Source organism: Mauremys reevesii, linkage group 18 (assembly GCF_016161935.1).
Source record: "Mauremys reevesii isolate NIE-2019 linkage group 18, ASM1616193v1, whole genome shotgun sequence".
Taxonomy (NCBI): Eukaryota; Metazoa; Chordata; order Testudines; family Geoemydidae; genus Mauremys; species Mauremys reevesii.
Genome location: NC_052640.1, coordinates 18,817,095 through 18,844,321, shown reverse-complemented (window position 1 = coordinate 18,844,321; position 27,227 = coordinate 18,817,095). Strand labels below are relative to the sequence as shown.

The 27,227-nt window shown below is 51.2% G+C and overlaps 2 protein-coding genes and 2 gene segments (V, D, J or C); all 4 read left to right on the top strand.

The window, feature by feature from the left end:
• LOC120386421 (immunoglobulin lambda-1 light chain-like) overlaps window positions 1-27,227 on the top strand; it is a 459,811-nt gene that overhangs the window by 237,496 nt on the left and 195,088 nt on the right. The window lies entirely within an intron of this gene.
• LOC120386422 (immunoglobulin lambda-1 light chain-like) overlaps window positions 1-27,227 on the top strand; it is a 482,696-nt gene that overhangs the window by 293,354 nt on the left and 162,115 nt on the right. The gene's annotated exons all lie outside the window — the stretch shown is intronic.
• Window positions 1-27,227, top strand: part of LOC120386423 — a 309,162-nt gene that overhangs the window by 141,975 nt on the left and 139,960 nt on the right.
• LOC120386427 lies at window positions 244-5,662 on the top strand. The segment is given in 3 exon segments: window positions 244-345; window positions 462-768; window positions 5,493-5,662. Coding segments are annotated over 3 exon segments (489 nt in total).

Here is a 27,227-nt window from a genome sequence, read left to right as displayed (position 1 = left end):
ACTCCAGCAGCCTCCACTGCGAGTGCTGAAATGAAACCTTGATCCTGGCAGACGGTCATTGCTGGAGTGGAGCAGAGCTAGGAACCTTATAGAGCAGAAGCTCCTCCCTAAGGGATGGTCTCTCCTCCCACGTGCCCGGCTCTCTGTGATCATAGGAGCCAATCAGATAAGAACAAACTAGAATAAAGGTGGAGCTTAGATGCCGCTTATCACAGTAGGATCAATATAAGGGGCAGAGACTGTCAGGCCTTCCCAGTGGATCTGGCTGTTTTCTCCTAAGGGCCCGAAATCTCCTCACCATGCTCTGGGCTCCCCTCATCGTCCTGCTGGGGACGTGGTGCACAGGTGAGAACAGGGGCAGTGGGTTAAATAAGTTGCTTCTGAAGCGAATGCACAATCAGATTCACTAGTGGCTGAGGATGGACAGGGAGGGTTTGACGGATTTCTAACATTTTTCCCAGGTTCCAGCTCGCAGCCTGTGGTGACTCAGCCGCCCTCAGTGTCAGTGTCCCCAGGAAACACCGTGAAACTCTCCTGCACCATGAGCAGTGGGACCAGCATCAGTGGCTATGGTGTGTCCTGGTACCAGCAGAAACCTGGGAATTCTCCGCGATACCTGCTGAGATACTATTCAGATTCCAGCAAGGGCCAGGGCTCTGGGGTCCCTGCTCGCTTCTCTGGTTCCAAAGACACGTCCAGTAACGCCGGCTATCTGACCATCTCCGGGGCCCTGGCAGAGGATGAGGCTGATTATTACTGTGCTGTGTGGAGTGGGAGTAGCAGTGCTCCTCCACACAGTGACACAGACAGATGGGGAAGTGAGACAAAAACACCCTTCCCTCCTCTCCCCCGGCCTGGGCCTTGTGTATAAATTTCACAACTTGTGCCGTTTTGTCGCTGGCTGTGACAAATAGGGTGACCAGATGTCCCAACTTTAGCGGGTCAGTCCCAATTTTTGGGTCTTTTTCTTATACTGTCTCCTATTACCCCCAACCCTGTCCCGATTTTTCACACTTGCTGTCTGGTCACCCTAGTGACAAATCACACAGCACTTTGTGACAAGGAAATTCAGTCCACAAAGCTATTTCCGGCTCCCTCCTCATTCTCCTTCTGCAGGATGGGGACTATCACCTTCTTCTCCCTACAATCAGCATCTCCTCTGCTATCAGAGTGGGGAGCGAGAAACAACACTCCTATCACAGCCGTAAGTGTCAGCACAATTTAATTCAGATCTTCCCCAAAGACTCCAGCAAACACAGTGCAGTCAGACCCTGAGATTTCTGATGCAGAAAAACATCAGAGGCAGAGGGTTGGATGGGTATAGTGGGGAATGGGGCATGAGGCACAAAGATAAGGAAACCAAGGGCTATTCAGGCGGCATGACTGGCTGAGAGAGGTTGGCAGGGAAGATTTCTGAGCTCAGTTTTGGCCAATGTGAGCTTGACACCAGAGGAGTCATCAAAGGGTGCGACACTGGAGAGACCAGGCCAGATGGGAGAATGAGCAGCTGGAGTGGAGAAGTGTCTGGGGGAGTTGTCAGCACAGAGGTGATACTGAGCCCATGTGAGCAGAGGGAGATACTGAAGGATAAGGCTCAGAGAGAGAGAAAAGTCGAGAACAAGGAGGCAGCCCTGTGGGACTCCCACAGAGAAGGGGAATGGAGAAGGAGGAGGTGCTGATTACAGTTCCGAGCAGCCAGGGAGGTAGGGGAAATCCAGCCCAATTACTCAGCACCCCAGGTATCCGACAGCACGTCATTCCCAGCCACCGCTCTCTGCACTGGTTTCCCATTTAACAGGGGCCAAATTCTACCTTTAAGTTCCCATCTTCATTGTCCTTCATCACAGTCACCATCTCTTGTAGTTTTATAGCGAGTCAAGTACTCATTAGGGTTTTTGCTGAAAGCCCCAGATTCTGGAGTCCAGTGATTCCATGAGAACCTCAGCTTTCAGTGACTAGTTAAGGATGTTTCTAGCCGTTGGATTGAAAACGTGACCCTAGCATGCCCGAAAGGCTCAAACACTCAAACACACATAGAATGGGCCCCCCCTGCGTAGATTTATTCATTTCATTATTTCCAGTGGCCTGACTCATCATGTCAGAACCCTAGGAGCTGGCTGTTTGCTTCATGGCACTGGCCCAAGTCGCAAGCAGAGGCTGCCAGGAGCCTGCCTGCAGTGCTAGCAGCCATGGGGAGCGAAGGGTTAAGGGACCCAGTGGGCTGAGCAGTGCTCCATGACCCTGCGGCTACAACTCCCCATTTGGCCTCTGTGAGTCAGCTCCCCTCTGCTCCCAGCCTTCCCTGTCCCCAGCAGGCCCCACCTTCTTTCTAACTCCCCTCCCAGGTCGGCATCCCTATGGGCTGTCTGGGGGAACCGGGCCGACTGCAGCATTTGGGGATCAGCAGCAATGGCTGGGCTAATGCAAAGGTCACTAAGAAGCAGAGCAACTTCTTGTGACTTTAAAAATTCAGCCAGGAGGCAAATCTGGGCTGGGGAATAGGAACCAAGATCCCGAGCTGGCCTGGGGAGCTGGAATTCGAAAAGGGAACGTTGGTAAAACTGTCAACTGGGGCAAGAGATCACTTCTGCAAGTGTGACGCTGGCCATTAGGGGGAGCTCTTCAGCTAGAACATGCCAAACAGGAAACACTGGGCATTGGTTGTAATGAATCATTTGGCCACATGCTGCTGGGGAGGGATACTATGGGGGGGCTACAACGATCCCCTGAACTACCCCCCTTTCTCTCCGTGGCTCAGACTCCGCTCTAGGATCTGATGGGGTGAGCCCCTCTCCATGTGCAGGACAATCTCTTCCAGACTGAGCCCTTTGCTTTCCCAAGTCCTATTCTGCTCTACATTTACATCGCCAGCCACCAGACACCTCATCCACCTTTCCATTCCCAAAGCTTTACAAGAGGAGATTCCTACCAGAAACTGAGCAAAGCTTTGAAACTGCAGTGGATGTTCCCCAAAAACTTAACCTTTCCCCAGGGTAGTGCCCACGTTGGTATGATATGTCTAACCACAGTGTTTAATGATCCTTTTATGCTTTTGAAGTGCATGCTCTGTAAGACTTAGCAGGGCAGCCTGGGCTCAACAATACCTGTTCTAAATCATTAAATATTTGAGTTTATACAGAAAGGGGCTGATTCTCTTTTCAGTTACTCCACTTTTACAACAAGGTAAAGTTCAATGGAGTTACCTGGGATTTACATCAATGTAGAGCAGAGAAGACTTGGTCCCAGAATCTTTCCCTGTGCTATGTCTCTGCCCCTCTCGTATGGGGGAATGAGGAGGCTTTAGTAGCTAGCAAGGAAGGAGCAGATTTGCATGAAGGGGCCGTTCTCCAGCCCTGGGGTGGCAGGTTAACAGAGAATCGGCGGGTTCCAGCCTGAGACCCATTTGCCTCAGGAAGCCGAGCTCGTCTGGATTCCCACCATGGCCTGGGCCCCTCTGCTCCTCACGCTGCTCACTTACTGCTCAGGTGCTACATGATGTTTGCTTTTCCCCCTAGCTGCCTTCAGATTATGTTACCTGGGGATAAAGTCAATGCTGAGTCATTTTATTCATGCATTTTCTCCTGCTCTTGCAGAATCTCAGCCAATGTCGGGATAGTCGCCATCACCCCCTGCTCACTGTTTGTGCTGCTCATAGCAGACCCTTCCTTTCCTAGGGTTGCGGTGAGTTACGTGGGGCCGTGGTTGGTCACCCATTTTAAAATCCATGAACTTTAAAAAAATAAACAGAGGTTAAATATTCCCAACTGGGGAGTCATGGCCATGTTTGATTATCCACCTGGTTCAATCTGAGTCCTGGGGAAGGGATATGAGGGCCTCCCCTCCCCCAGTGGCCAGTCTGCCATGGGACCCTGTGTGTGAGATCAGCTCTATTGTGAGGAACTCCTGCAAATGCCTGAATTCAGCTGGGAACTGAACTACATGGGTCAGGCACAGTATCTTTCAGGAGGTAGAGACTCAGAGTAGGATGGGACAGAGCCAGGTTCTCCTGTTCCCAGCAAACAGACACAAGGCAGCCTTTGCTAATGAACATTTGAGGGTGTGTATTGGCCTGTCTTGGTGCTGCTGAGACTCCATGTCGTTTTGTGTCATTGGTGATGTTTCTAGCACTTTCCCAAGTGCCAAGAGCAAGGAGCCAGGAGAATTCCTGAGGAGAAGCCTCCTCAGACTGTGATGCGTCTCACTGGTCTTTAGTAATAAACAATGACAATAACACTTCGTTCTTCAGTGGGATTTTCATTCCCAGCTCTCAGCACAAGGGGCGGCACAGTCACCGCCCACTTCTCAGAATTCCATTTTCTGCCCATTAAAAGCTGCTTATGAATAAACAGAAGCTCATGTAGCCCAGCTGGGCAGCCTGGAGATGATGGAAATAAATCATCCCAGTGAGCAGAGAACAGCTCCTAATAATGTACATTGCCAGACACAAACCCAGATCCTCTAGTGTGGGCCCTTAGAAGGGAGAATGGAACTTTGCAGAATCCCCCCATTTCCTCCTTAGCTCTGCCCGATTGGGTAATCCTGGGCAAAGTGTAGTTACTGCCCTTTCCTCCTTCTCAGAAACTGCCGAGTTGGTATTTGATCACTGTGAGTGATCAGTGAACTCTCAGGCAAAGCAGAGAAATGACAGGCTGAAAGGGGAAGCATTGGGAAAGTTACAAATAACTGACAATGAGGGGTTAGAATGGAAACTGTCGCACAGCCTGAAATCCAGCAGCCTCCACTGCAAGTGCTGAAATGAAACCGTGATCCTGGCAGACGGTCATTGCTGGAGTGGAGCTGAGCTAGGGACCTTATACAGCAGAAGCTCCTCCCTAAGGGATGGTCTCTCCTCCCACGTGCCCGGCTCTCTGTGATCATAGGAGCCAATCAGATAAGAACAAACTAGAATAAAGGTGGAGCTTAGATGCTCCTACCACAGGAGGATCAATATAAGGGGCAGAGACTGTCAGGACGTCTCAGTGGATCTGGCTGTTTTCTCCCAAGGGCACGAAATCTCCTCACCATGCTCTGGGCTCCCCTCATCGTCCTGCTGGGGACGTGGTGCACAGGTGAGAACAGGGGCAGTGGGTTAAATAAGTTGCTGCTGAAGCTAAAGCACAACCAGATTCACTAGTGGCTGGACATGGACAGGGAGGGGTTGGTAAATGTCCATCATATTTTCCAGGTTCCAGCTCACAACCTGTGGTGACTCAGCCACCTTCAGTGTCAGTGTCCCCAGGAAACACGGTGAAACTCTCCTGCACCATGAGCAGTGGGACCAGCATCAGTGACTACTATCTGTACTGGTACCAGCAGAAACCTGGGAATTCTCCACGATACCTGCTGCATTACTATTCAGATTCCATCAAAGGCCAGGGCTCTGGGGTCCCTGCTCGTTTCTCTGGTTCCAAAGACACGTCCAGTAACACTGGCTATCTGACCATCTCCGGGGCCCTGGCAGAGGATGAAGCTGATTATTACTGTGCTGTGCAGAAGAGTGGCACTGCTGCTCCACACAGTGACACAGACAGATGGGGAAGTGAGACAAAAACACCCTTCCCTCCTCTCCCCCAGCCTGGGCCTTGTGTGCAAAGTTCACCAGTTGTACAGTTTTGTCTCTGGCTGTGACAAATCACACAACTGTTTATGAGCAGGAAATTCACAGCTATTTCCCACTCCCTCCTCATTCTCCTTCTGCAGGATGGGGACTATCACCTTCTTCTCCCCACAGTCAGCATCCCCTCTGCTATCAGAGTGGGGAGCGAGAGACAACACTCCTATCACAGCCGTAAGTGTCAGCACAATTTAATTCCTTCTCAGATCTTCCCCAAGGCCTCCAGCAACCACAGTGGAGTCAGGCCCTGAGATTTCTGATGCAGAAACACATCAGAGGCAGAGGGGTGGATGGGTATAGAGGGGAATGGGGCATGAGGCAGCACAGATATGGAAACCAAGGGCTATTCAGGCGGCATGACAGGCTGAGAGGGGTTGGCAGGGCAGATTTCTGAGCTTAGTTTTGGCCAGTGTGAGCTTGACACCAGATGAGCCATTAAAGGGTGGGATACCGGAGAGACCATGCCAGATGCAAGACTGAGCAGCAGGAGACAGGGCTGGTGTGACGTTACACCCAATATTCTTTATGGAAATATGCATATCATATAGATATGGTATAACTGAGATATATTTTATGGAAGATGGGTCTGGTAAGGTATCATCGGAAAGCTTACAATTGACTTAATGGGATTATCCAATTTCTGTGCATGTATAATTTCTGTATGTAAAGTTAGGAATATTGACTGTGTAACAATTGCAGCTGTGTGTGTATTTGGGAGACACGCACCAGACAACAAGCCATTAGCCTTGATGGGCCATAAAGAAGAAAGAATAAGACTTAGAAGATAAAACAACTAGGATTCCTTGTGGCACCTTAGAGACTAACAAATGTATTTGGGCATAAGCTTTTGTGGGCTATAACCCACTTCATCAGATGCATGGAGTGAAAAAAAGTAGGCAGGTATAAATATACAGCACATGAAACGATGGGAGGTGCCTTACCAAGTGGGGGCAGGGGGTCAGTGCTAACGAGGCCAATTCAATTAGGGTGGATTCCCAACAGGGGTGAATAGCAACAGAGGGAAAATTACTGCAGAACTGGAATTAATTTGCAAACTTGTCACCATCAAATTAGGCCTGAATAAAGACTGGGAGTGGCTGGGTCACTACAAAAAATGATTTTCCCTCTGTTGATACTCACCCCTTCTTGTCAACTGTTGGGAATGGGTCACATCCACCATGATTGAATTGGCCTCCTTAGAAACTACAAAAAGTAACTTCTCTGAGAGGCGTCCTGGGACCTAGCTGTGACACTACTAGGTCAGGTGGTCCTGTCACCTGGCACTAAACACCATTTTGGATTTCTAATAATTTTCCACTAAAAGGAGGGCGGGAGGTCAAGAATGGGAAACAAAAGATTCCCACCATATGTAAATCTTATTTCAGGCTGGGCAGTAAGGCAAACAAGACCCGTCTCCATTGCCTTCCTGCCCAAGAAGAAAGGCTGCTGAAAGTGCCTGACGAGACAAAGGAACTGAGCGGTAGGACAGGCTGGGGCTGAGTCCAGACTAAGACAGGAGTCTAGTCTGTCAAGAGAAATAACTGGAACTCTAAGCTATAGAGACTCTGCAACTTGCCTAAAACAACATTTAGGGTGAGGAATTATTTCTTGAAACGAGTCTCTTTAAGATCTTAAGCTTAGTGTACGCATTTTGTTCTATTTGCTTAGCAATTTGTCTTGTTCTATTTTCAATCCCTTATGATCACTTAAAATCTGCCCTTTATAGTTAATAAACCTGTTTTTGTTTATTATTAAACCCAGTTTGCACAATTATTAACTGTGAGGACAAGAAGCTGTGCATATCTCTCCTCACATTGAGGGAGGGGGAGAATTTTTATGAGCTTGCGCTGTGCAGATCTTTTTACACAGCATAAAATAATATTACTTTGGGTTTACTCCCCAAAGGGGGTGTGCACACAAGTGCTGGGTAAATCCTTTCACACAGAGCTGACTTCATGGAATCATAGAATATTAGGGTTGGAAGAGACCTCAGGAGGTCATCTAGTCCAACCCCCTGCTCAAAGCAGGACCAACACCAACTAAATCATCCCAGCCAGGGCTTTGTCAAGCCAGGCCTTAAAAACCTCTAAGGATGGAGAGTCCACCACCTCCCTAGGTAACCCATTCCAGTGCTTCACCACCCTCCTAGTGAAATAGTGTTTCCTAATATCTAACCTAGATCTCTCCCACTGCAATTTGAGACTATTGCTTCTTGTTCTCTCATCTGCCACCACTGAGAACAGTCGAGCTCCATCCTCTTTGGAACCCCCCTTCAGGCAGTTGAAAGCAGCTATCAAATCCCCCCTCATTCTTCTCTTCTGCAGACTAAATAAACCCAGTTCCCTCAGCCTCTCCTCGTAAGTCATGTGCCCCAGCCCCCTAATCATTTTCGTCACCCTCCACTGGACTCTCTCCAATTTGTCCACATGCCTTCTGTAGTGGGGGGCCCAAAACTGGATGTAATACTCCAGGTGAGGCCTCACAAATGTTGAATAGAGGGGAATAATCACTTCCCTCACTCTGCTGGCAGTGCTCCTACTAATACAGCCCAATATGCCATTAACCGTCTTGGCAACAAGGGCACACTGCTGATTCATATCCAGCTTCCCATCCAGTGTAACCCCTAGGTCCTTTTCTGCAGAACTGCTGTTTAGCCAGTCGGTCCCCAGCCTGTAGCAGTGCACGGGATTCTTTCTTCCTAAGAGCAGAAGTCTGCACTTGTCCTTGTTGAACCTCTTCAGATTTCTTTTGGCCCAATCCTCCAATTTATCTAGGTCACTCTGGAACCTATCCCTACCCTCCAGCGTATCGACCTCGCCCCCATAGTTTAGTGTAATCTGTGAATTTGCTGAAGGTGCAATTAATCCCATCATCCAGATCATTAATAAAAAAATTGAACAAAACCAGTACTAGGACTGACCCCTGGGGCACTCCGCTTGATACTAGCTGCCAACTAGACATCGAGCCATTGATCACTACCCATTGAGCCCATCTGTATCTGCTGCTGGGTGTGGCCTTACGTGTGTGTGTGTGTGTGTGTGTGTGTGTGTGTGTGTGTGTGTGTGTGTGTGTGTTATAGAGGGCTTGAGAGCCTAGCACAGCAAAAACAGGGTGTGAAAGCCCAGGCAGCTGGAAAGGGCGGGCTCAGTGAGACCCCAGCACCTCAGGTGGCAACCCCGATGGGGAGGTCCAACCTGTCACAGCCAGAGTGGAGAAATGTATCAGCACAGAGGTGATACTGACCCCATGTGAGCGGATGGAGATACTGAAGGATAAAGCTCAGAGAGAGAAAAGGAAAGAACAAGGAGGGAGCCCCGTGGGACTCCCACAGAGAAGGGGAACGGGGAAGGAGGAGGTGCTGACAAGAGAGATGCTGACAGAGCAGCCAGGGTGGTAAGGGAAATCCAGCCCAATTACTCAGCACCCCAGGCATCCGAGAGCCCATCATCCCCAGGCACCACTCTCAGCACTTGCTTCCCATTGAACACGGGCCAAATTCAACCTTTAACTTCCCATCTTCATTGTCCTTCATCAGAGTTACCATAGCGAACTAATTAGGGGTTTTGCTAAAAGCCCCAGATTCTGGAGTCCAGTGAGTCCATGAGCACCTCGGCTTTCAGTGACTAGGTAAGGAAATTTCTAGCCCTCGGGATTGCAGAAAAGATATTGAAAACATGACCTTAGCATGCCTGAAAGCCTCAAACATTCAAGCACACAGCTACCCACTGCTTCCAGCCTTCCCTGTCCCCAGCAGTCCCCACCTTAGTTCTAACGCCCCTCCCAGCTTGGCATCCCTATGGGCTGTCTGAGGTGCACAGGGCCGACTGCAGCGTTTCGGGGTCACCAGGAATGGCTGTGCTAATGCAGAGCAAGTTCACATGACATTACATCCTTCAGAGGATGGAGATGGACGGCAGGAGTGAGATCACTTGATCATTGCCTGTTAGGTTCACTCCCTCTGGGGCACCTGGCATTGGCCACTGTCGGTAGACAGATACTGGGCTAGATGGACCTTTGGTCTGACCCAGTACGGCCGTTCTTATGTTCTTATGTTAAAAATTCAGTGAGAAGGCAAATCTGGGCTGGGGAATAGGAACCAAGGTCCTGAGCTGGCCTGGGGAGCTGGAATTAGAAAAGGAAACGTTGGTAAAACTGTCAGCTGGGGCAAGAGATCACTTCTGCAAGTGTAGCGCTGGCCATTAGAGGGAGCTCTTCAGCTAGAACATGCCAAACAGGAGACACTGGGCATTAGTTGTAATGAATCATTTGGCCACATGCTGCTGGGGAGGGATACTATGGGGGGGCTACAACAATCATAACAGTGATGCTCTTTTCCTGACACCTCCCAGGTTCCCCATTTTCCCTTCTTTCCTTGTGGGCAGAGAGGGGCAGGTGAAGCGGGTGGGAACTGGAGGAGAGCAGGTGCCATCAGACATCACAATAGGAGGAGCCCATAGGACATACACACTCTCCATGTGTCATTCCTCAGTGTCTCAGGAGGGTGTCTCAAGGGGACGCTTTCCAGTAATTCTCTGGTGACATTTGCTCCCTGCTGATACAGACTAAGCAGGTGCCTGTCCATGAAACAGCACTAAGCAGAAACCTGTCCAAATTGAACACACACAAACTATCCCCTGAACTACCCCCCTTCCCGTCCGTGGCTCCAACTCTGCCCTAGGATCTGATGGTGTGAGCCCCTCAGTGTGCAGGACGATCTCTTACCGACTGAGCCCTTTGCTTTCCCAACTCCTATTCTGCTCTGCATTTACACCACCAGCCACCAGACACCTCATCCACCTTTCCATTCCCAAAGCTTTACAGGAGGAGATTCCTACCAGAAACTGAGCAAAGCTTTGAAACTGCAGTGGCTGGTCCCCAGAAACTTAACCTTTCCCCAAGGCAGTGCCAACACTGATATAATATGTCTAACCACAGTGTTTAATGATCCTTTTATGCTTTTGAGGTGCAAGCTCTGTATGCCTCAGCAGGGCAGCCTGAGCTCAACAATACCTGTTCTAACTTTTTAAATATTTATACAGAAAGGGGCTGATTCTCCTTTCAGTTGCTCCACTTTTACAAGGTAAAGTTCAGTGGAGTTACCTGGGATTTATACCAGTGTAGAGCAGAGGAGACTTGGTCCCAGAATCTTTTCTCCATGTCTCTGGCCCTCTCACAGGGGTGAATGAGGAGGCTTTAGTAGCTAGCAAGCAAGCGGCAGATTTGCATGAAGGGGCCGTTCTCCAGCCCTGGGGGTTTAAGAGAGAATCGGAGGGTTCCAACCAGAGACCCTTTTGCCTCAGGAAGCCGAGCTCCTCTGGCTTCCCACCATGGCCTGGGCCCCTCTGCTCCTCGTGCTGCTCACTTACTGCTCAGGTGATACATGATGTTTGTTTTCCCTGTGGCTGCCTACAGATCATGTTGACTGGGGATAAAGTCAATGCTGAGTCATTTTATTCATGAATTTTCTCCTCCTGTTGCAGGTTTTGTCGCCCAGTACGTGCTGACTCAGCCGCCCTCAGTGTCAGTGTCTCTAGGGCAAAAGGCTCAACTCACCTGCTCAGGGAACATCATTGGTAGCAAGAACGTGCAGTGGTACCAACAGAAACCTGGCAGCGCCCCACTACTCGTTATATATTATAGTAGCAGCAGACCCTCTGGAATCCCTGATCGATTCTCTGGGGCCAGCTCCGGGAACACGGCCACGTTAACCATCACTGGAGTCCAGGCGCAGGACGAGGCTGATTATTACTGTCAGGTGTGGGACAGCAGCAGAGCTCAGAATCACAGTGACACAGTCAGATGGGGAAGTGAGACATAAACCTACTGTTATCAAAGAAAACATGTCCCATGTCCTGACGAGGGCTTCCGTCTGGAGAGGAGACGGGGTGTGAAGGGAGACGCATTGTTACATGCAGTGTTAGTGTAGCTGTGTCATTCCCAAGATAATAGAGACAAGGTGAGTGAGGTAATACCTCTTATATTCCCTCACCCACCTTGGACAATGTTCATAAGTTGCGTTATTAGGCTGGTTCTCGCTGTTTGTGCCAGTGTGCTGTTTGTGTTATCAATGTGACAGTGTAACTGCACCTGTAGCACCCTCCGTGGTCCGTTCCAGGCATGCCCAGGAAGGCCTCAGGCCTCCAGCCGTCACCTGTCGCCGAGCAGGGACACATGTCCTGCTACCTTTTGACTGGGGGGTTTAAGGGTGCACAGCCCCCTCCCATACATGGTGATATCCCCAGCAAGCCAGTCTGCCTAACAGCCGGTGCCTGTGCCCTGTGTTCTCTCCGGGTGCTATGACAGGTGTCATTTACCAGTAGCCCAAACAGCTCTTTCTAATCACTCATATTTAGTCATAGCCCAAAAGCATCACAGAGAAAACGTATAATAATAAGCAGATTTAAACACACTAAACATACCAGGAATCACCCGTCAGTGCAGGGATAGTCAATAGGTGGACTGTGGGCCACATCTGGAGTGCCTGATGCTTTTGAACAGACTCTGAAATCTTTTTATTTACTTATTATTATAATTATTGTTATTTTTTATTATTTTCGCTGGAGTCTGGACCTTGAATATGCCTTGACTAAGAAATTTGGACCTTGACAAAAAAAAGTTGACTCCCCCTGCGTCAGTGTTATGGGGCCCTCGTAGGCTGAAGTCTTTCCAACTGTAGGTGACGGTTGGGGTTCCCATAGGACCCAGGGTCTGTCCATTTGTTGAATGAAAAAGAAGAGCCTGTGTCAGTTCATGCTCATCCTTTGATAACAAAAGCCCTTTCGTTGCTTCCTGCTCTGTGGAAAACCCAGCCTGACCCCGTATTTGCAAACCACCCCTGGTGGTGGGGGGGCTGCTCTGGAGTTGTTTGCAGTGCTAGGGGCAAGCATCCCCCAGAGCTTTTTGTCTGTGGTAACCCTCCCCCCTGGAGCCCACCGCAATTGGACAGACACCATTCATGCGTTTGACACATTGGTCCCCGAAGACACTGCATGGCGTTATAATATAGGTCCAAATTAACTTTTGGCTGGCAAGGGAAGACATGGTAGTAGGGACTGTGCCTTTAACATACGGGGTGAGTTTGGCAGACAGAGTCTGGTCAGTGCTGTGGGAAGCTCTTGGTGTGATGTGCAGCCTGTTGGAACCAGACAGGGAATAGAGCAGAGCGTGTGCAGCACCTTGCACCCTGGGTGCCCCTGAACACCATGCTGGTTAGGGTAAGAGCTCACTGCAGATATAACTCTACCCAGCAGGGGGGGCTCATCGTCTGTAATATGCCAAAGCCGAGAGACTGGCCAGTGCCCGTTGTAATGCACCTGTAGCTACAAGCTGCAGGAAACATGGGGAGGGGGGCATCCTGGGCTCTGTTATGCACTAGGCACTCGCAGTTATTCCATCCAAGATTACCCCAAACAACAGCAACAATCGTTATTAGCATCATCTCTTTTGGGGTCTCTGATTCCTCCCAATTCCTGGGTTTCTTACAGTGTAGAGGGAAGGAAGGTTGTGAACAGGGGGAAAGGAAGTGCCGTCAGACACCGATCGTATCCAAGCCCGTGGGAAACATGCACACACAATAACCTCTGCAGCAGGCATCCCCGTGAGCTGAACCCTGGGAAGTACCTCTCGGGAGCACACTTCCTGGTAGTTCTGCGAGGACCTTTTCCCCTTTGTCTTACACTTGGATTGTGAGCTCTTTGGGACACAGCCCGTCTCTTTGGTCTGCGTTCGTACAGCGCCTTGTACAATGGGGTCCTGGGCCGTGGCTGGGGTGCCCAGACCAACCGTGATCCAAACAATAAATAATAATGCTAGATGCTAACCAGGTGTCTTCTTCCCTTGTCCAAACCGAATCCCATGAGAGTTTCCCCCCTGAAATACAGCTCTTCCCTTCCCCTGCTGCCCTGCTGGGCTGGGGTCTGACAGGGCCAGTCCCTTTTCAGTTAACACCCAGAGTACTGGCTCTTCCCCTTGTGACGTTATTGATATAAATTGGGACCATATAGAACGTGGGTTGCAACCAAGGTCCCGTAGTGGCACCAAATCTTAGGTAAGGGGGGTCATATAAGGTGTCTAAGACCAGGTTATGGGTTGCTGATTAAGATTATGCTGTCTGTGTGCATGTATCATTTTTAGTTGAAGTTATGTATATTGGCTCTATACTGTCTGTATTTCAAGTTGGTGATGTGCTTCTGGGTGATATCCCAGACAAGTTGGTGTTAGCTCTGCTTAGCCTGCTTGATGGCCCATTAAGGACCATCAGATACACAATTGACCCGTGGAGAGAAGGCAAATACGCCTTGTGACTCAGCAAAGTATGCAGGGACTGGCCCATGTGACTCCAGACTCCATTTTGCTGTAATTTTCCACAGTAAGGACAAAGAGGTTCTTACTCCTGGAAAAGCCTATATAAGGCTAATGCCGCATCTCCATCTTGTCTTCAATCCTGCTTCTTACCTCTGGAGGGACTTTGCTACAAACTGAAGCTCTGAACAAAGGACTGAATGACCCATCCCAGCGGGGGATGTACTCCAGAGACTTGATTTGAACCTGCAGTTTATGCCATCACTGCTGCAAGCCTGAACTAAGAACTGTGCCATTACTGTATGTAATTGATTCCATTTAACCAATTCTAGCTCTCATCTCTACCTTTTTCCCTTTATGAATAAACCTTTAGATTTTAGATTCTAAAGGATTGGCAACAGCGTGATTTGTGGGTAAGATCTGATATGTATATTGACCTGGGTCTGGGGCTTGGTTCTTTGGGATCGAGAGAACCTTTTTCTTTTACTGGGGTGTTGGTTTTCATAACCATTCATCCCCAGGACGAGTGCACTGGTGGTGATACTGGGAGACTGGAGTGTCTAAGGGAATTGCTTGTGTGACTTGTGGTTAGCCAGTGGGGTGAAACCAAAGTCCTTTTTGTCTGGCTGGTTTGGTTTGCCTTAGAGGTGGAAAAACCCCAGCCTAGGGCTGTGACTGCCCTGTTTGAGCAATTGGTCCTGAATTGGCACTCTCAGTTGGGTCCCACCAGAACCGCCTCATCACACCCCTACAGTCCTGTGCCATTGGCCCAGGGATTCCTACTGGGAACACTGCTGACGGCTTTGAAAGCTGCACTAGCTGATCACTAGGAATAGACCCGTCCCCCCTCGGTCAGCACCCATGTGGGGTACGTTTCTAACCATAATGTAGGTACTGGTCCTTTGATGCTGTCAGGGCAGACTCAGGGAGGTTCAATGGGATCAGTGGGACGTCCTGGGCTCTGGGATTTCTCTTTCTTTTTTCCTTGTAAATGGAAAAGTAGCCATGTTGTACTTCATTGAATATGGGGGTTTACATGGAGGGGCCTGAGTCTTCCCTCAGCTGTGCCAGTTTCTCTCCATCATCTTCAGTGACTTTAATGAGTGTCATTAGGAGGAAAATCAGGCCTGAATCTCCAGTCCCTGTGTCCCTCTCATATGGGTGAGGGAGGTGCCAGCAGCAGCCAGTGAGCAGGGGGCTGATTTGCATGAAGGGGCCGTTCTGCAGCACTGGGGGTTTAAGAGAGAATCGGAGGGTCCCAGCCACAGACCCGTTTGCCTCAGGAAGCCGAGCTCATCTGGATTCCCGCCATGGCCTGGTCCCCTCTGCTCCTCACGCTGCTCACTTACTGGCACAACTGCAGAGTGCGGCATGACGGCATTCCAGGGGCAGCTCTCTGAGGTTGTTTTTTTTCCTTTGGGTGGCAAAAAAACTAGAGCCAGCCCTGCCCATGTGGACAGGGATGGGTCGATCCCACGGTTGTGCACAGACGCAAATTAGCTACTCTGGAGTGGCCGTGCTCCTGTCTGGAGGTGCTGCCTGGGGCCAGTACTGGAGTGGGGGCGTGTAGCACTTTATACAGGCAGTTCCTGGAGGATCCTGGTATCTAGCATCGGTCTCTTGCTTTTGAGAGTGGGAAGGTGCCTTTCAAAGGAGGGGGCTGGATATTTATTGACATAGGCAAATTACTGCCCCGTTTGATTGCTTTGCACCTTTAACTGTATATCAGAGAGGCCCCTTCTCAGACTCTCACACACTTCATAGCTCATAAAAAAGCCTCAGAGATTTAACCAGAGAAAGCTCTGAAGAGAGAGTGGTCATGTTAGAAACTAACCATGAGGATTTCAGTGCAGGGCGTGGTCACAATCACTGGTGACTTTGGCTACTAAGGGGAGCACGTTATCTCTAGTGGCTGAATGGGAGGCTACGCCCGCTGTCCAGCAGTGTGGGTGTGTGAGGCTGCAGGGGTGTAACAGCTTGTCTGGGTTTCAGCCCTTGGGATCATTGTTAAGAAATGTCACCTGTGGGCTGTGAAGAAAGTAACATAGAAACTCAGAGTCCCAGCTCCCTGCTTTTATGCCCCGTGAGTAGTCTCTGACCAAATGGATTTCATAAAGTCCGTGGCTCTGCAGTCAGCACCCCTGAGCTCTGCATTTTTTCTGGATTTCCCTGGCACACAGGGATTACAATAACCCTGGCCTGTCTGTGGTGATTGTAATTTACACAGCAAGACTCTCCCCTATGTAACTGCTCCTCTCAGGGGAATGAGATGCCAGCAGCAGCCAGTGAGCAGGCAGCAGATTTGCATAAAGGAGCCATTCCCATGTGCTGAGACGTTAAAAGAGATGCTGGTTTCCAGCCAGAGACCCATTTGTGTCAGGAAGCCGAGCTCCTCTGGATTCCCACCATGGCCTGGGCCTCTCTGCTCCTCGTGCTGTTCATTTACTGCTCAGGTGATACAAGTGTCTGTTTTTTCCCCCTCTGTTTCTTAATAAAAGGGAACTTTGCATATCTGCTCCATTATCCCATTGACAGGTTTCAGAGTAGCAGCCGTGTTAGTCTGTATCCGCAAAAAGAACAGGAGTACTTGTGGCACCCATTGGTTACCTGGGGCACCCCCAACCTTTGTTATCTTGGAGTTAAATTCTATCCATGTGTTTTCTTCTCCTGTCTCAGGTTCTCTGGCCCAGTACGTGCTGACTCAGCCACCTTCAGTGTCTGTGTCTCCAGGGCAAAATGCTCAACTCACCTGCTCAGGGAGCAGCATTGGTAGCAAGGATGTGCACTGGTACCAACAGAAACCTGGCAGCGCCCCACTACTCATTATATATCGTGATAGCCGCAGACCCTCCGGACTCCCTGAGCGATTCTCTGGGGCCAACTCCGGGAACACGGCCACGTTAACCATCACTGGAGTCCAGGCGCAGGACGAGGCTGATTATTACTGTCAGGTGTGGCACAGCAGTTCTCAGCCTCACAGTGACCCAGCCAGATGGGGAAGTGAGACACAAACCTCCCCTTATGAAAGAGAACATTTTATGTCATTCTTGTGATGGTGAGGGGCCGGGTTTTTGGTTTTTTGGGGGGCAGGGAGGGGAAGGTATTTCCTCTTCACTGAACCCAGCACTGATTCCAGGCAACCTAGGGTTATAGTATGTTGCCCCAGTGACACCCTCTGTCACTCCAGGACACTGGGAGCTCCAGAGAAGAAGGACAATTCAGAGCAATGGGGTATCACTTCCATTGCAACTAAAGGAATAAACTCGACTCATAAACTGGCCCACCAGCGATTCTGGTGCAATGGCTTTGTGATCTCACCGCTTCTGGTATCTCCCTCACAATGCTCACTTCAGTGGGATCTTACAAGGGAGAGGGGCCACCCACCTGCCTCCCACACCCAGTAGTTTCCACAACAGCTGCAATTCTTCTTTCACAGTCAGACATCCTGGGGAATAGGGGAAATACTCCAGCAACCCCAACATGTGTGTCCCGATTTGAAATGTGCAGTGAGGGGACAGAGCCCTCGAGGGGGCTCGTGCCCCAAAGAAGGTTTTGCTGACAGCCCCGTTGTGCACAGACCAGGGTATGCAAAAGGCAAAAGCTGCTCTTGGGGAATATCTTTATGAATCTAAATGTGCTGGTTTAGCGATCAGGGGGAGCTGGTCACCCACAAGCTGCAGCAGGGCGCAGAATGGGGGGTGCAGGTCACAGTGACCAGCTCCCAGCTGCTGCCGTAGAGTCGCCTCTGGGCTCAGGGGATTTTCATACCCTAACGGCTCTTAGACGTATGGTTCATATGAGGTCACCTAAGGACCTTCAGCTCTGGGGGCTCCATGATCTCTATGGCAGGGGTTCTCCCCCAGGGCACAATGAAATCCCCAAACCCTGAGGGCAGAGGGGGAGAAGCACTGGGGCTGCCTGCGCCTGCAGCCCCTCCTGCTTCCTCCCTCCCCCCGTCACTCCGTGCTCTGCCCCAGGGACCCACGTGTAAAGGGGGTGATCAGCTGCCCCTGGCCACCTGCAGGCCCCACGACTCACAGTGACCAACGGGCTCCTCGCCACCTTCAGATGGTGCTGCCCTGACTCAAAGAGCAGGTGAAAAGGAAGTAGCTGGAAGCACCGTCCTAGCCCTCTACCAGCACCCCAGCATCCCACTGCTCCCTGCTCAGCCGAGCCACCTCCCCCAGCCAGCAACCCCCAAACCATGGCCCTGCCCCAGATTCCACTTCTCCCAGCCCCCACCCCATTCAGCATCACCCACCTCAGGCAGCATCTCACCAGTGATCAACCTGAACCTAGCCATGTTTCTGGTTGTGACCCAAAGCCTGGTGGGATGTGACTGCAAGGGATTGTGGGTTGGGGCCATGACAACAAACCTCAGTTGGTTTTGTTGCCTGAGGTGCAGACAGTTAGAGACTCTCCCCTCCATGAACTAAGTGGCAGAGCAGGTTGTGCAGACTGGGAGCTCCTCAGCTCCAGGATTCTCCCTATTGTCCCCTGGCAAATGGAAAACAATTCTGTCCTACCTAAGTAACTATGGGGCTATATAGAGAGAAATTCTCACCCTATCACTGTCCTTCCAAAGTGGGTGGGGTATGTCTCTTGGCACTGGCAGCCAATGAGCAGGGAGCAGATTTGCATGAAGGGGCCGTTCTCCAGCTGAGGGGGTATAAGAGAGAATTGGAGGATTTCAGCCAGAGACCTCAGGAAGCCGAGCTCGTCTGGATTCCCCACCATGGCCTGGGCCCCTCTGCTCCTCGCGCTGCTCACTTACTGCTCAGGTGCTGTGAGGGGGCAGGTTTCTCTCCATTTCTTAATCCAAAAAGCTTTTCCCTTTTCCAGCTCCTTGCGCTGCCTGCAGTTTATTGTCTCTCAGTGATTTTTATCCCCACGTTTTCTCCTTTCTCAGGTTCTCTCGCCCACTATGAGCTGACTCAGCCGCCTTCAGTGACTGTGTCTCTAGGACAAAATGCTCAACTCACCTGCTCAGGAGAGAACATTACTATCTACCATGTGCATTGGCACCAACACAAACCTGGCAGCGGCCCTGTAAAACTTATCGATCAAAGCAGCAATAGAGTCCCTGGAATCCCGAATCGATTCTCTGGTGCCAACTCCAATAACACGGCCACGTTAACCATCACTGGAGTCCAGGCACAGGACGAGGCTGTTTATTACTGTCAAGTGTGGGACAACCCTGCTCACAGTGACACAGTCAGATGGGGAAGTGAGACACAAACCTCATATTGTCAAAGGCCACATTAAATATTCTCTCTTGTGATCGTGGTGGTGGGGGGGCACATCAGAGATGGGGAAAGGGGTTTTCGTAGCTAGTCACCCCAGAAATCCTGCCCAACAGACATCCTGTTAATGCAGCTCTCTGACTGACAAGAACATGCCATGCTTTCTACCATGCTGTGCAGACATCACGGCATATCACAATTCTCATGTGGTGTGACGTTTCATCAGTCTTAGGCATGGTTCACATTTCCTGAGTCTCCACTGCTATGGGGTGTTATGTTTCATCGCTGAAAAAAACTCATCAACCCAATTACACAGTTGGGGCAGCTGAGACAGAATCGAGGACTTGGCTGCCCTCAGTGTTCGGGGTGATTTTTGCCCCAAAGGCAGCTGTTGGCGACGGAACAGGGGAGGCGTACACACTGCAAAGCCACTTTTGGTGACGAAAGGCCTCAATTTCAGCGCTGTAATAAAACCACCTCAGTGAGAGCGAAAAGGCTTTTTACGCAAAAGTTTTATCACCATAGTGCCAGTGTAAACACCAGGCTTGCTTTTCTGGCTGTAATTGGCTTCCGGAGGTGTCTCACAATGCCTGCCGCGACCGTTCTGCTCATTGTTTTGAGCTCAGCAGTCCTGCAGGATGTGCCCGTCCCCTTTCAAAGCTCCATTCTGACGGCTGAGTGTGTGGTGCTGCTCTGCTCTGGGAAACAGAGCCAAATTGCTAATCATTACCGTGGAACGTTCCTGCTCTCCCACACTATGGACATGGAGGCAGGCAGGCAGGTGTGTGTGTGTGTGTGTGTGTGTGTGTGTGTGTGTGTGTGAGACAGACAGACAGACAGACAGAGACTGTTGTGTTGTGCAGAGCCAGGGAGGGAGGCGGGGGATGATGTAGGGGGTTTCCCCCTCCTCCTGCCTCAGGACTGGCTGCTCCCAGTCGCTGGTTGAATTTACAAGACAGCATGCTGACACACTCACTCTCCCACAACACACACTGTCTCTGTCTCGCTCTCACACACACACACACACACTCCCTGTCATGCACTTCCCCACCCCCCACCCCTCACTTCGGTCAAAAAGTGGCTAGCAATTTAGTTAGATGCCCATGGAACAATGGGATTGAGACCAGCATCATGTGACACTGTACCTGCCCCATCAAGCATTGCAAGCCCTTCCCATAGCACCCTACGGCCAGTTGCATAGTGGGATTGCTACCCACAGTGCACTGCTCTTTGTGTTGCTTCAAGAGCTGCTAGTGCGGTGGATGCACTCCGCCCACACAAGGAGCATAGTGTGGACATGCAACAGTGTTTTAATTAAAGCACTTTCATTAAAGTGGCATAACGTTTGGCAACAAAACTCTGCAGTGTACTGTAGACACTGCCTCAAGGTCCCCAGGAAACACTTGTGAAACCCTCCTGCACTATAAGCAGTGGGACCAGCTACCAGGATTACAGACTGAATGCAGTGTTGCCTGCCTGAGTCCATAAGATACAGCCTGCAAAGACCTTGCTAAGGAGGTGTGAACTGTCCCATTCATCTCAATGGCATCTTAACTCTGAAATGCAGCACAGACAAGTAGAACTGGATGCAGCATGCAAACAATAATTCAAAGATCTCACTGGGCAGAGTATATAAGTGGTTGTGTTGTAGGTTGTAACTGCAGATTTTGCTTTAGTAAATGAAACCAGATTCCCTACACATGTTGCTGCGGGTTAGATTTTCACAGCAGTGCACCTGACTCCCCGGCACTGCTTTGAAAAATCTCAGCCATCTCATGTGCATTTGAAAAATCAGCTTTAAAAACCAATTGCTTTTGGCCTTGATTCAACAAGGAAGTGCCACTCTGCCTGTGTTCACCTGTGGCTGCTGGGATCGGATGGATTCACTGCCATCTGCAGTCCCTAGCCTGGGGGGGGCTGAGGGCAACGTGCTTTCAGTGGGGAATCTTCAATGTTGGCATACATGGCCCTTGTTGGTCCTACAGATCCTGAGTCACAAACAAGGCCCCGTGTTGTATTTTTGCTCAAAGTGTGTGGGGGGGAGAGGCATTATCTCAGTGTAATGAGTTTTATTTCAGCCAGTTAATTGTCTGTGCTATTGAATAACATGGACACGTGCCCAAAGGTGGTATTCTAGGTGTATTTGATTGCAAAGAATTGCACAGTAGGTTAATAATTCAGTGGCCCCATAGACTTCCCAGCGGGGCTCACTTACATAACAACCTCCATGTCTCAACTGCTCAGATGCGCTGCAAGGGCTCCTCGTGAAGGTGCCATTTCCTGCAAGGGGCAGCATTTCATTCATAAGGAAGAGAGAACGGGTCCATGGTCCAGCCTAGGGCAGCGTTTGGCTGGGATACAGTAATGAAATGTCTGGTTGAGCACGGAGATACAGTCCACAGGCCGGTGCCCCCCGCTGAGTAGAGCAACATGGTTGGCACAAGTACTTCAGAGCCACCCAGTCACCATCACGTCAATCTGCCCTGGGATCAGCTTTAGCCAGAGGGTTTCCATTCAAGATGGGCTTGGGGGAGGCTCAAAGGTTTTGCAAAGTCACTCAGCTGTGTGTGAGTTCTCAGTGCCTCAAAACCACTCTGCTGCGTCCTGCACGGGTTTGACTTCCAAGAAACGGTCAGAGGGGCCCTGCGGTGTGAAAAGCTCGTCCTGCACAGGAGCTGCACTGGGCAGGTCTGGATATTGCATGTCGCTGGGGTGGGGTGGGGGTTAATCACGCAGCATGGATTAGTCAGGTATGAAGAGATGGGAGGTCTGCGTTTGGTAACATCCCTCTTGTGCTCTCTCCTACTTGGTTGCGTCTCTGTGACTGGCCAGAGACCCAAGTGGGAACCAGTTTCTCTCCTTGTACCACTGGGCTGAAGGGATGTGATGTTTACGTCTCTGCTCCTCACCTTCCCCCATGCACCTGCTCGGCTCAATCCCATGGACTCCACGGGAGTGGGACGCTCACGGTATGTGAGGCAGCATTGGTGCGATTCAGAGAAGATCTCTTGGCTGCTTGGGGACACTGTTAACATGAACACATCATGTTTTCATTTTATTGGGCTATAACTCATCTCTCCTCCCACATGGCATCTCTCCCTATGAACATAAGGACCAGTAAGATAAGAGCAGATTAGCATAAAGGTGGAGCTTGCAAACATCTCCCCCAGGAGGATCAATTTAAGGAGTAGATACTGTCAGGCCACCTCAGTGGATCTGGCTGTTTTTCTCCCAAAAGCCTGAAATCTCCTCGCCATGCTCTGGGCTGCTCTCATCCTCCTGCTGGGGACGTGGTGCACAGTGAGAACAGGGGGAGTGGGTTACATACACTTTAAAGTTGCTGCTGAGGCCAATGTATAAACCGTGTCAACAGCAACCAGGGATTGGCAGGGAGGAGTTGACAGGTCTCTACAATATTTTCCAGGGTCCAGTTCCCAGCCAGTGGTGACTCAGCCGCCTTCCGTGTCAGTGTCCCCAGGAAACACCGTGAAACTCTCTTGCACCGTCAGCAGTGGGAACAGCATCAGTGACTATGACGTACGCTGGTACCAGCAGCAACCTGGGAATTCTCCACGATACCTGCTGAGATACAAGTCAGATTCTGACAAGTACCAGGGCTCCGGGGTCCCTGCTCGCTTCTCTGGTTCCAAAGACACGGCCAGTAACACCGGCTATCTGACCATCTCCGGGGCCCTGGCCGAGGATGATGCTGATCATTACTGTAATGTATGGCACAGTGATGCTTGTCACTGTGACACAGTCAGAAGGGGAAGTGAGACAAAAACCTCCCCTCCCCCAGCCTGGGCCCAGCAGGGAATTGCAGGAGCTGCCGCGTTTGGTCTCCCCTCTAACACATCACACCAATGTTTGATCTTCACAGCGAAGCTCCGTCCCCACGCTGAGGCAGGGTTCGCTCTTGCCCTGTTTCTCTTGTTCTCTTTGCAGGGGCAATGCAGCTCCTCGCCAGCCTTCCTGCTCTCTCCTCACGCTGACTCTGTGGGGAGCTGGGTGGAACATCTCTGCCCTTCTCCCTCCTTCTATCTCTGTTCGTGGGGAAGAGGGAGGACAATTCTTCTTGGCTCCCTCTGTGCTTTGCATTAATGGCTTTTCCCCCACTCCTTCCTCCATCTCCTGCAGGACCTGGTCTCTGTCCTGAGACGGTCTACAGTCACCATCCCCTCCAGGCATGGGGAGCTTTCAGGTCTGGTTAAGCCTCATACGACATCCCCATTTACATCTCCAGAGTTAGGAGGCTTCCAGCCATCAAAGCTGCTTTGCCCTGCCCAGCTCCTGCTGTTACACAGTCTCCCAAGTTGTTTTCTTAGGCGATGTCTACAGTGTGCAGCTTACAGATAGGGGTGGCTCCAGGCCCCAGCACGCCACGGGCGGGGGGCGCTCTGCCAGTCACCGGGAGGGCAGCAGGCAGACAGCCTTCGGCGGCATGCCTGCGGAGGGTCTGCTGGTCCCACAGCTTCGGTGAAAGATCCACCTGCGGGAGGTCCACCAAAGACACGGGACCAGCGGACCCTCCACAGGCACGCCTGAGGAGGGAGGTCCACCATAGCCACGGGACCTGCGACCGGCAGAGTGCCCCCAACGGTCTGCCATCGTGCTTGGGGTGGCGAAATGTCTAGAGCCGCCCCTGCTTACAGAGAGTGGCTGCAGCCACGCCGGTGTAAGCTGCACAGTGTAGTCGCTCTTTGGCATGGGAGAGAGCTCTCCCGGCAACAAAATAAAACCACCAGACCAGGGGTAGCAACTCGTTGCTGGGAGAGTATCTCCCGCTGATGAAGTGCTGTCCACACCGGTGCTTTTTGTCATTAAAACTTTGGTCATTCAGAGGGGTGTTTTTTTCACACCTCAGAGCAACAAAGGTTTTAATGAGGAAAGTGCCAGTGTAGGCAGAGCCTTAGGCCTTGTCTACACTACAGGACTATTTCGAATCTACTTAAGTCGAATTTGTGGATTCGACCTTAATAAGTCGAATTTGTGTATCCATACTAAATACACAAATTCGAACTTCTGAGTCCACATTCACGGGGCCAGCTTCGACTTTGGAAGCGGTGCACTGTGGGAAGCTATCCCACAGTTCCCGCACTCCCCGCTGCCCATTGGAATTCTGGGATTTCCCCCCAATGCATGCTGGGGGGGGAAAATGTGTCGAGGGTGGTTTTGGGTAACTGTCGTCATTGAACCGTCAATCACGCCCTCCCTCTCTTCCTTGAAAGCGCCGGCGGGAAATCTGTTCGCGCCCTTGTCTGGTCGGTTACAGCGCGGACGCCACAGCACTGCGAGCATGGAGCCCGCTGCGATCATCGCTGCACTTATGGCCGTTGTCAACTCCTCGCACCTTATTGTCCACCTCTTCCACAGTCAGGTGATGAGAAACCGGGCGAGGAGGCTCCGGCAGCGCGGTGAGGAGAGTGGCGCGGGCCTGTCACAAAGCAGGGTACGCCGGGCAGTGGAGATCATGGTGGCAATGGGTCACGTTCATGGTGTGGAACGGCGATTCTGGGCCCGGGAAACAAGCACAGACTGGTGGGACCGCATAGTGCTGCAGGTCTGGGATGACACAGAGTGGCTGCGAAACTTCAGGATGCGTAAGGGCACTTTCCTTGAACTGTGTGACTTGCTGTCCCCTGCCCTGAAGCGCCAGGACACAAGGATGCGAGCAGCCCTGACTGTGCAGAAGCGAGTGGCCATAGCCCTCTGGAAACTTGCCACGCCAGACAGCTACCGGTCAGTAGCGAACCACTTTGGCGTGGGCAAATCTACCGTGAGGATTGCTGTCATTCAAGTAGCCCACGCAATCGTTGAGCAACTGCTCTCAAAGGTGGTGACTCTCGGAAATGTCCAGGTCATCATAGATGGCTTCGCCGCGATGGGATTCCCAAACTGCGGTGGGGCTATAGATGGGACTCACATCCCTATCCTGGCACCAGCCCACCAGGCCAGCGAGTACATTAACCGAAAGGGCTACTTTTCAATGGTGCTGCAAGCTGTGGTGGACCATAGGGGACGTTTTACCAACATCTTCGTTGGGTGGGCGGGCAAGGTTCATGACGCGCGTGTGTTCAGGAGCTCTGGTCTGTTTAGACGCCTCCAGGCAGGTACTTTCTTCCCGGACCACAAAATAACGGTTGGGGATGTGCAGATGCCTACAGTGATCCTCGGGGACCCGGCCTACCCGCTAATGCCCTGGCTCATGAAGCCCTATACAGGCGCCTTGGACAGTGAAAAGGAACTCTTCAACTTCCGGCTGAGCAAGTGCAGAATGGTGGTGGAGTGTGCTTTCGGACGTCTCAAGGGGAGATGGCGGAGCTTACTGACTCGCTCGGACATCAGCGAAAAGAATATCCCAGTAGTTATTGCTGCTTGCTGTATGCTCCACTATCTCTGTGAGAGCAAGGGCGAGACCTTTTTGGCCGGATGGGAGGTTGAGGCAAATCGCCTGGCTGCTGTTTACGCTCAGCCAGACACCCGTGCCGAGAGAATATCCCAGCGGGAAGCGATGTGCATCAGGGAGGCTTTGAAAGCGAGTTTCCTCGCAGAGCAGGGTAACCTGTGACTGTCCACTTGATTTTAAGAGAGCCTGATCATGGGCCTGTGTCTGTATGTGTGGAGTTAGATCTGAGCTCACAAACCCGGTTCTCCAAGTTTCCCCCACTTCCAAAGCACATTTTAAAACTAATGAAATGTAACAGTAATTAATAATAAATCTTTCGTTGACTTTGCATTTCTGTTTCTTGGTTGAAACATGGAAGCATTCTGTGGTGGGTAAGGTGTGCACTGATGTACAGACCGCTTGTCCAAAAGAGGACGGACAGCCTCCTGCTCCACATAGGTCTGCGGGGTAGGGGACGGTTTACGGTGGTTGTGCATGTAGGGGGAGGGTTGCAGGAATGGGTGGGTTTGCAGGAAGGGGCGAGGGGTGCCGTCTTTGGATAGGGGGTTAACATGACGGCTGTGGGTTTGGGCGTTGGAAGGGGTGAGGGGTGTGGGTGAAGGGTGAGTATCTGCCCCTGGATGAGGGCTCTTTTTGGGGCTCAGGGCACCGGGGAGGATCGTGGCTACGGTCCAAGTGCATGTGAAGGGAAGCCTGCCTTTACATTCGGGGATGGCAGGCACCAGGACCCTGGACAAGCATACACATCAAGGAAAGACCCGGGGCAGCATACACCACACAGACTGTCCCTGGTGCCTAGTGACTGCAGTCTGTGTGTGCCCTGCAGTTGACCCTGCAGCCAAGTCTGTACCATGGCACTGTGGGCTATGCACTGAAATTACAATTCCCCCCCCCCACACACACAACAACAGAAAGTCTTCTGACACCAGAAACGTGATGGAAACAGTCAGTAACACCAAACCGCTTTTAATAATGTAGTACACAGTGGGGGGTTTAACTTGGAGTTGGGACTGGTTGATGCTGTAAGGAAAGAGCTTGTACAAATTTACAGCGCGAGAGTTGTCTCGAACATTATCGGTGTGCTGCGGTGCAGGGACAGTTCTCACGGCCCCTACCGCCCCTCCTTCTTGTAACTTTGGGTGAGGGGGGGACAGGACTTCCTGGCGTTGGAGGGCGGTTGCAGATGCACTGCAGGGGGGCTCTCTCCTCCTGCCTGCGGTCTTGCAGAACATCTACAAGGCGCCGGAGCGTGTCCGTTTGCTCCCTCATTAGACCAAGCAGCGTTTGAGTCGCCTGCTGGTCTTCCTGCCGCCACCTATCCTCCCGTTCCAGGTGTGTGCGATGCTGCTGACACAGGCTCTCCCTCGACTGTCTCTGCTTTGCCGCCTCCGCTCTGGAGCTGGCCATCAGTTCCTGGAACATGTCGTCCCTTGTCTTTTTCTTTCGGCGTCTAATCTGAGCCAGCCTCTGCGAGGGGGATGCCGGGGCAGTCCGGGAAGGAGCCGAAGCTGTGTGATGCGAAAAAGTAGGTGATTTCCTTGAACACATACATGTTTGCCAACAGTAAACACAGTCTAGTCAGTTTCAGTTAAGAAGACCAAAGAGGGAACCAAGTCTCAGGAGATCTCAGAACTAGTCCGAGATTTCGGAATACGCTCTCATT